Genomic DNA, 9,512 nt, shown 5'->3' with positions numbered 1-9,512 from the left:
GGTCCATGTGCTGGCTATCAATGTATGCGATCACATGTCAGTAGATTTCGTCTGCTTCCGTGACCACATCGTCACCAGACTTCCACACTTTTTCCCAGTGCGCCAAAGTCAACTTTTAGGGCTGGCGAGACTCTAGACGCTGCAAGCTAGCTCAAAATTGCAGGCGCAGAAACTTAAGCAGCTATCAATGTATCTGTAGAAGCGATATTATAAATACTTGTTGTCTTTCGTACAAAGTTTGCCACATCTATAATCCACTCATGAAATTGACCGAACTGTATGTCAATTTAACGCGTAGTCGAAGTAGACCTCGTTGAGCAGTTTGCGAGGCTACATCTGCCAAATACAGCGCTCAGATTTGCTCGCATATTATTGAGCAAAGGATGAAATTGATTTTTGCCACACTTCTGATTGCTACGATATCACGTAGCTATGCAATTGGCTTTCATAATAGCTCGTGATTCGTACGTTGCTTTGTAAATGGAAGATGGTCAGCTTTAATCGCTTGTCTTGAAAAGGAGCAAACCACCATTGCTCATCCTTTTAATGAGCAAAATTATCCTCTGCTGCCCGTACCAAGTGTCATCGGGGTCAGCTCTTCGTCTTCTCAGCCATTTGCGTGCATAATAAAAGACGGGAGCCGTTATAGCCAGCCACACATCCCTTTTTTGCCACACCCCTTCCGTCTGAAATGAATAAAAACTCATAGAATATTTTCACTGTAGTGGGTTTCCACTGGATTCAAAAATTAACAGTTATTCCTTTCGTCTTTAGATCGATACCAAAAGTGGTGTGTGGCTGTACCGGTTCCCTAAACAAAAAGAGCTTGTTTTTATGAGGTGTTGAAACATCAAATGTGAATAACTTCATCTGCAATGGAGAACAAATTCATTCCTCAGGCGATCGAGATCGTAACGGAAGCCATCAATGAAGACAACTGTAAAAATTATGAGGACGCCTTTCGATTATACAAAAGGGCGCTAGAGCATTTCATGGTCGGCGTGAAATGTGCGTTGACACATACTTTCCTGCATCAATGTTATTGGGAGTGACATTTGACGTCACAATGCCGTACAGACGAGAAAAACCCTACTTCTAAAGAAATCATTATGAAGCGTGTTCAAGGCTATATGGCGCGTGCAGAAGAGCTTCGAGGAATGCTAGAGAAGGAAAAGGCGCCTAAAGCCGTGGCAGCAGCCGTAGATGTGGACAAGTAGGACTACCCAGGAATTGTTTACGAGGTGGTATCATTGTATCTAATTGAATTCTGCTTTTTGCAGAGGAGGAAAAGAGGATGACGACGAATCAAACGCGGAAACAGCCAAATTGCGCGGTTTGCTGGCTTGTAAGTTGCACACTTGAGCTAGGAAAATTTTCAAGCTGTGCTCGAGGCCGATTTAAGTGAACGAGCCAATGTGACAAGCTCCTGCATTGATAAGTCGTCTAACGATTGTATGGATGCTCTTGCGCAGCCGTGGTTATCTCTGAAAAGCCAAATGTTAAGTGGGACGATGTCGCTGGACTAGATGCTGCGAAAGATTCACTTAAAGAAGCAGTTATTTTGCCCGCACGGTTTCCACAGCTTTTCACAGGAAAGCGACGCCCTTGGAAGGGTATCTTGCTGTACGGGGTAAGAGCTCTATTGATTCTGTGTGGTTTCACGCTTTCAGTGTATGTTAATATGTTGCCTTTATTACTACTAGCCGCCAGGAACAGGCAAGTCGTATCTTGCTCAGGCCGTCGCAACGGAAGCAGATGCCACATTTTTTGCCGTTTCATCTTCCAGCTTGGTATCAAAGTGGCAAGGTGAAAGCGAAAAGTACGGCTAGTAAAGTCTAATTAATATGATGGCTTAATTGACGTTTGCCTTGTAGGCTGGTTAAAAATCTGTTCGAAATGGCGCGGGAGAAAAGGCCTGCTATCATTTTTATAGATGAAATCGACTCGCTCTGTTCGAGCAGATCTGAAGGCGAAAGCGATTCGACGCGCCGAATAAAAAATGAAATTTTAATACAAATGCAAAGCATGGGCAACAAGCATGACGGTGTATTGGTGCTCGGCGCGACGAATGTTCCATGGGAACTTGATCCAGCACTCAGACGGCGGTAGTATTTCGTGTATTTGATCATAACTGTGATTTTCAGCTGATTATAAATACTTACAGATTTGAAAAGCGAATTTACATTCCTCTTCCAGAAGTCAATGCCCGCAAAGTAATGGTAGGCATTCATTTGGGCGACACACCGAATGAGCTAAGCGATTCCAATTTCACAGCAATAGCAGAAAAAACTAAAGGGTACGGTGGTTTTCGTCGAATATAATTTGTATAGCTCATGCAATGAATGATATATATATATACATTAACAACACCGCTAGCTGTTCTGGATCAGATATATCTGTGCTTGTTCGAGACGCGCTAATGGAACCACTTCGAAAATGTCAACAAGCCCAGTTCTTTACTTTTGTAAGATTGCGATATTATCGGTAGTGCTTCATGTTTTCAGATTTTGCTGACAGACATATATGCTTAGTGTGATGATAAGGCTCATCCCGTCCGGAATGGCTCATTTGTGACACCTTGCGAAGATGACCCGCCGTGCGCGTACTGCCACATTCAGCTCTCATCGTGCCAGCCGAAATGCCCGGACTGCAAAGCTCCGTGTCTGCACTGCGGTTCGATACGCATGCGACTATTCGACCTCCCAGAGCGTGGCTACCGTGATGATAAGCTGCGGCCGCCGATGATTTCGATGGTAAGAATGAAGTCTGTGCTCTCGCTTTACTTGCGTATTCGGTTAGTCATGTTATCGAGTGATTTTGATCTAGAACGACTTCACGCACGTGCTCGAACATTTAACAGCAACGGTTGCAGCTGACGAGCTCACCCGTTTCGTGAAGTGGACGCAAGAGTTTGGGCAAGAAGGCTAGACTGACACATAAATGGATAGAAACGTCAATATATCGTGACGATACACAATTGTTTGGATATTTCAAGTCTTGCTTAACGACTCAATTAACGTGTCTAATTCGGAAGCTGAAAAGTGGTATGCATCGTTACAGAAATGGCACGTAAGATCTACACCTGCACTGCCTGTAATTTGCTTCAGATCAAAAGCCCCCATTTCCCTTAGTCGTTGCGCGTAGTTTTTCTTGGAGCATCGGCAAAAGTAATCCAATGGCACGCGTTTGCAGGTTTTATTCGTAATGTCAGATCGAGGAATCAATTTGTTTATGTATCCCAGCATGTCCGTGTTGTTTCGTAATTCGGTGGCAAGAAACGGAAGTTTATCAAATGCTAGGTCTTCCAATTCGAAGTGTCGCTCGTGCGTCATTTTCGACGGCATACTTTGAACGATGAGGCCACAGACGCGCGTGTGGTCCTCTTCGGCCTCACTGTCAATGCGCACAATAGTCGGCGTCTGCTCCGACACATCGAAATATCGTTGCCAATCAAGTTCAGGAAATCCAGATGCCTCGATAGAAGTGTTGTAAGGCTTCGTTGCGCCGTACAGAACTTTGGATATGTGCATGTGTCCTTTGCTTCCCTGCGGTTCAGCAAGCAAGTTATCCACAAAAACGACTTTGCCCCGAACCTACGCAAAAACATTCAAACCATGAGATGCTTTCTTATTTGCACGTCAATGCTTCTAGTGCATCCGCACCTCTCCAGCGGCGAGCGACTCGACGTAAAGCTCTTGGATGTTTGGCGCCTTCACCATCAACTTGACACGCTCCTCGCCCTTGAAAAAAGAGCTCATCATGACAGTGCCAGCCATGTACTCACCCCAAAGCTGAGAGCCACTAGACGCGAGTGGCAGCCCCCATCGCCGCGCCACTTCCTTAATCACATTATGCGCCATTATCACGGACACGCGCAAATTGCTCACATGGAAGTTTTGTACCACGTCGCGCAGCGGCCGCATGCTGAATAGTGATGTGTTGGTACTTATGCTTTTGTAATGAGCAACAGTAGTGGATAGGAAGTTGCCTATAAGGCACATAGAAGTTGCGAATCGACACGCCAGGTCACAAAATGGAGAGCTACCACGAACTTAGCGCTCGTACTTTTTGTCGACACCTGTCAATCGCAAGAATGTTGAGCTGCATGAAGAGCTTGCCGGAACGGCTCGCTCGTAGACTTATAGCATAATAATGATTTTATCGAACGTCTTGACGGATGTGGAAACAATAGCCTGAGAATTCTCTGTATAACAAAAGGCACTTATAGGCGAGAGTAGGCCGTGAAAAGCATGTCTAGAGATAAAAATACCAGCACTTGAGCACAAATATTATCACCGCAAGCATAGTTGATGCGCTAGCAGATTTTTAAGCATCAACATCGAAACGCTTGATCTATATGAGGATCTGACGATTAAGCTTGCAAAGGATAGAATGCAAGCCAGTCAGTTGGCTTGGTTTTGAGCATGTAATATCATCAGTGGCACTGACTACGAGCCGTTTGAGTGGTAACGGTATTAGAAGCAGAAGCACCACCTGTAACGGGGTGTATCGTTACATGAAATTAACACTTAAGGTAGTTAATTGATATATAATCTAAAAGGTAGATGATATTTGGAGAATATTACTTTATGTAGTAATGTTCAGAAATCTTATCCATAAATAGGTATAGGCCATTATATCTATTTATCCCGCAGACGAATCAGCTGTAAACGTAAACAAAGAAAGAGAGACAGATAAGATAAGATTTCAATTGCATGATTAGTATTAGTTTATAATTAAGTTAGCATAAACAGAAAGAAAGAAGATATACTTAATTATATTACTACAGTTTTCATTTAACCCTCTTTAAGCTAGTTGTCTTAAAGAGAAGTCTTCCTCTGCACGTACCAGTGTACGTGAAGTAGCGTAAGGCACCACTCGCAACTGAAGCAGTGCGAAGTGGACTTGTACTGAAGAAGTACAAGTCGTAGTGCCCCGTTACACCACCGACGGGAAAAGAGCCTGTCTAACGGGGTGAACCGTAACATAAGTATTATTTCATATACAGGTGTCCTGTGGAGGGTGGAAGCATAAGTTATCTGAGGTTATAAGTTACGTCAGGAAAAAATATATCTATGGAACCTCCCTTTAATGACTGTCCTATACGGGTTTTGTATGTATTGCACCGGTATATATTGAAGGTAAAGTGTTGTGAGATCAACGAATCTAGCTCAAGTGGTTAAGACGTGGGGAAAAAGGCGTTCTTCAAACTTGGCGTGGATTCAAATCCCTCAATGGAAATGTTTGAAATCGGTTACTTTGTTAGGCCACCAGGGCTTCGCTCCCCCGAAGTCCTTCAACTTTTATATTTCTTCTTGAGGTTATCATTTGTAACCACTGTCTTTACTTAGCGTTGTTACCAACCGACATGGACCAATTAATGAGGGTTAGATGGTGGATCAGAGTAATGCGAACTGGTTTTATCTCAATATTACTCACTTCGGATTTTGTCCTCTAATCAACAGTTTACCCCCCCCCTGCTTCCGCATACGAGCTCCATGTCCCAGACGCGCCTCACCAATGCGCAAAGACTTCAAGTCTGCAGGCATAAATTACTGTTACGGGGTACTGCGACTTGTACTGCTTCAGTACAAGTCTACTTCGCACTGCCTCAGTGCGAGTGGTGCCTCACGTCACTTCACGCACACTAATACGTGCAGAGGAAGTCTTCTCTTTAAAACACTTGCTTTTAATATGGTTGAATGAAAACTGTTTTAATATAATTAAGTTCTTCTTGTCTATCTACTTAATAATAACTTAACTCTAATACAACCTATGTACTAAAAGTTTTATCTGCCTTTCTCTTTGCACGCGTCCAGCGCTGACTGGACCGCGTAGAAAGTAGATCTAATGGTATATATCTACCAATGTATAAGCTTTTAGAATATTAACATGCAAAGTAAAATTCTCCAAATATTATCTACCTTTTAGATAACATATTAATTAACAACCTTTAAGTGTTAATTTCATGTAACGATTGACCCCGTTACATCACCCCTCCCTTAAACGACAATCACTCTGACTGTCATTGGGTAGAGTGGTCACTATAAGACCACTTTATTAAAAACGATGTTGATTTATCAGATTCATCATTTTTAATTCTATCGCATGGTTAACAAGTTCCATGCGGTATGCGAATAGTGCGGCGCCTTCGGCTGCCGTTCATGCAGCCGCGAGCGACGCATTATTGTCTCTTGCGGCAGACGTTCCGTCTGCCGTAGTGTCATCTTCTCCCGCAACTCTAAATGTTGCGGGTGCACGTGGCGATACACCACGTGATTGGGATCCCTCTTTAGAGGTCGACTACGAATGCGAGTCGGACGAAATGGCCGACTCGGGGAGAATAGAACAGTCGCCTGATCATCGTCAGGCGGCTGATTATGAGCCTTCGAATGAGGGGGCTCATTCGAATAGACGCGCTGGTAGCATTCGCTACAGCATCTGCGGTTCCGACGATGAGGAAATTTGCTCATCGCCAGCACCGTCTCCCGTGCCGTCACCCGCACATATTTCTGTGCGTGGTGATGAAGATGGCGTAAGCCATCGTAATAAAAGCTCTTGTGGTACCCCTGCTTCAGTGGGTACCACTCAGGGGATCGTAGACACTAAAATGTCTCGTCTTGCCCCTGAGAAGAAGCCGTGGCTTTTTTTGCCCGAGCAGCTAATTAATAGGTTGTCTAGAGACTACTCCTCACAATAAACATCCCTTACTTATTGCGACAAAGCTACATGGCCTTGATCCTAGCGCGAAGAACTTTCGCGCTGAGGACGCTATCTCGATGCTTTTTTCCAAGTATCGATGGTATAGTGGCAACAATAAGCGAGATAAATCTCGCTTAAGCAAGCCTGGAGAACGTTTTTTCGCAATGTCAAAGACATTGGACGCGAAGCCTGGCTTTAAAGACTTTACGCGATTCGCGTTGTTTGAGAAACGAACTCCAACCAGTGCAAGGTATAAATTGCATCGGTTGTAGGACTTCCATGCCTGACTTGGGGTGATCCCTGCCCGTGTTGTGTTAACAGCACGAAACGAGTAAAAGGGGATGTCTATTCCCTTTCTTCGCCCTGGGGAAGGGCTCGTATCTCAGCAGACGGTGCAGGGTCACCATATCGAGCGGTTAAAAGACCATTCGAAGAGTGCGTACTCCTTGTTGGAGTACGAACGGAAATATCACGCTGTTCGGGAAAACCTTCTTTTAATTTTTTTTAACTCCTCATGTTAATATCGGCTGCGTAACTTTTAGTATTAATATTGCTGCTTAATTATCCCTTTTTAAGTTCCCAAGTTATATAATCAGACATACTAATAGTAATATTACTACTAGCATTGCGATTTAATATTTCATGTTTAACATCCCTTGTTAATATCGCCCGCTCATCGCAGTTTCGAGGATATTCGGGACCGGTATGAGAAACGTCAGGTTCAACATGAGAATCTGGTTCGCGATCACAAGAATCTCTTAGGGCTTCTTGAAAGGGTGGTCAGATCCGTCCTCGGAAGAAGCCGCGTACTGATGGTACGGGCGGAGCCGACCAACGTAAAACGTAAGATGCGTTCGCATCCTACGTGGCAATTTTATTGTGTACGCATTGCCTCTGCGATGCAGTACACGGAATGGCCCGATGAACTTGGGTAGCAGTTTACTGCTAACCACATTAGTGACTACACGCTTAGGTAAGTTTACCGTAGAGAGTAGTACTAGGTCATTAGCTTTAAATGAAAGAACGTTTGCTCTTCCATGTTTGTCTGCGATCCGTTTCTGACGGTCCACTGCGTTAGCAATGGAATCCTGTACGAAACGGATTACTGATTCTTAAGTCAGCAGAAATTACTCTGCTGACTCATTTGTTTTGTCTTTTTTAGTGCGCTTTGTGCGCACTGCCATGAGAGTTTTCTCATCTTCGATGTCAATTGCTTCGGCATCGACATCATTCGCGTCGTTGGTAACTTCGACGCGTGATGAGCATGAGCCAGAAATGGTTTTGCTCGTCCGAGTCCACCCCCCTTAAACTAGAGGATCCCTATAATTGGGTGGGTATGCGTGGATGGCGTAAGCAATTTACGAAGAACGGTGTATGCGTTGTAGACGCATGCACCGAATTATTGATGGCGAATTCGACCATCGTTAAAAACTCGCTCCCATTCGGATACGATTGGACGTAACCTAGAAGTATCTCTTCGGGGACGCGATTTACGCGTTCCGTCTGACCATCTGTCTCTGGATGATCAGAAATTGACATAGTCAGCCTTGTTCCGAGAGATCGGAATACGGATTGCCAAAATTCCGCCGTAAACCGTGGATCTCTATCCGAGACCAGTTCACGGGGAAACCCATGGAGTTTGAATACCGTGTCGATTAAGACATGAGCACAGGCCGGAGCCGTGATCGATTCTGGTACTGCAGCAAGATGTACTATCTTGCAAAATGTATACAAAAACAAAGATTCCATTGTTTTTGTGATCGTCTTCGGGAAAACCGTAGACGAAGTCCATCGATACGGACTACCAACACTCTGCCGGAAATGGTAGAGGTTGTAGAGGCGCACGTAGTCAAGGGCTAGGCTTCACCCGTTGACACACCTCGCAAGCACGAATGTACACGGATACTGTCGGGGCCAGTAAAAGTCGCGACTTACTGTGAGATAAGTTTTCTCACGTCCACGATGCCCACTTGTTGGTGCATCGTGACACCCATACATGATGCGCAAGCGCAAATCATTGTGAGTTGGGACGACGACACGTGGAGTATCGCCGGCAACGGCTGTGTAATACAATAAGCCGTTGCGTGTTGTGTATCGATCGGATAACGATCGATGTAAAGCCGGTAAGTCTTTAAAAGATTTATCGGATGGATTAATTAGATGATTCATCAACATAGAAGGTCTTTATCTTCTGTAAAGGCTTTCTTTCTGTCATCAACTAAGGCCGATGACGGAACACTCGTAGTGAGTGTTGCAACCGTGGGATTGACTTCACTGTTGGAGTGCACTGCCGACTCGAAATCGGGTCGGCGTGATAACGCAACAGCGACGACATTAAGTCGTCTTGGTTTATATTCCACGGAGAAATTATACTCCGCGAAAAAGGATACCCACCTCGCCATTCTTTGCGAGAGGTGTGGGCTATTTACGGTCGTGCGTAATGATGCATGGTCCGTATGTACGATGAACGGTCTATCTCCTCCGAGATAGACCCTAAATTTAGCCAATGCATATTTCAGGGCAAGGAGTTCCTTGTCATGCACTGGGTAATTATGTTCAGCTGGTTGCAGCTGGCGCGATTGGTAACTGACGACGCGCTCCGCGCCGTCTGTATCGTATTACATTAATGCACAGCCTATTGCGAAATCGCTGGCGTCACAGACCACATGAAATGGTCTGTCTTGATCTGCAATCGCCAAGATGGGCGATTGCATCAAGCTTTGCTTGATACCTTCACACGAACGCTGACAATCAGCGTTCCCATAACCATTTCTCGTCTTTTTTCAAGAGACGAGAGAGATGAACTGTCA

At 44.7% G+C, this 9,512-nt stretch overlaps 1 protein-coding gene across 1 annotated transcript; it reads right to left on the bottom strand.

Moving 5' to 3' along the window:
• Positions 1-2,990: 2,990 nt before the first annotated feature.
• CCR75_003152 (uncharacterized protein) lies at positions 2,991-3,923 on the bottom strand (the record flags this gene model as incomplete). The annotated part of the gene is made up of 2 exons (XM_067961249.1): positions 2,991-3,593; positions 3,663-3,923. 2 exons carry the CDS (start codon positions 3,921-3,923, stop codon positions 2,991-2,993), a joined length of 864 nt encoding a protein of 287 aa, XP_067821494.1.
• Positions 3,924-9,512: the final 5,589 nt, after the last annotated feature.

Source organism: Bremia lactucae (assembly GCF_004359215.1).
Source record: "Bremia lactucae strain SF5 chromosome Unknown BlacSF5_NotPlaced_19_SHOA01000004.1_2068294bp, whole genome shotgun sequence".
NCBI classification, from domain to species: domain Eukaryota; phylum Oomycota; class Peronosporomycetes; order Peronosporales; family Peronosporaceae; genus Bremia; species Bremia lactucae.
The sequence above is the reverse complement of the archived record's forward strand: the minus strand, read 5'-3'. Positions and strand labels throughout refer to the sequence as shown.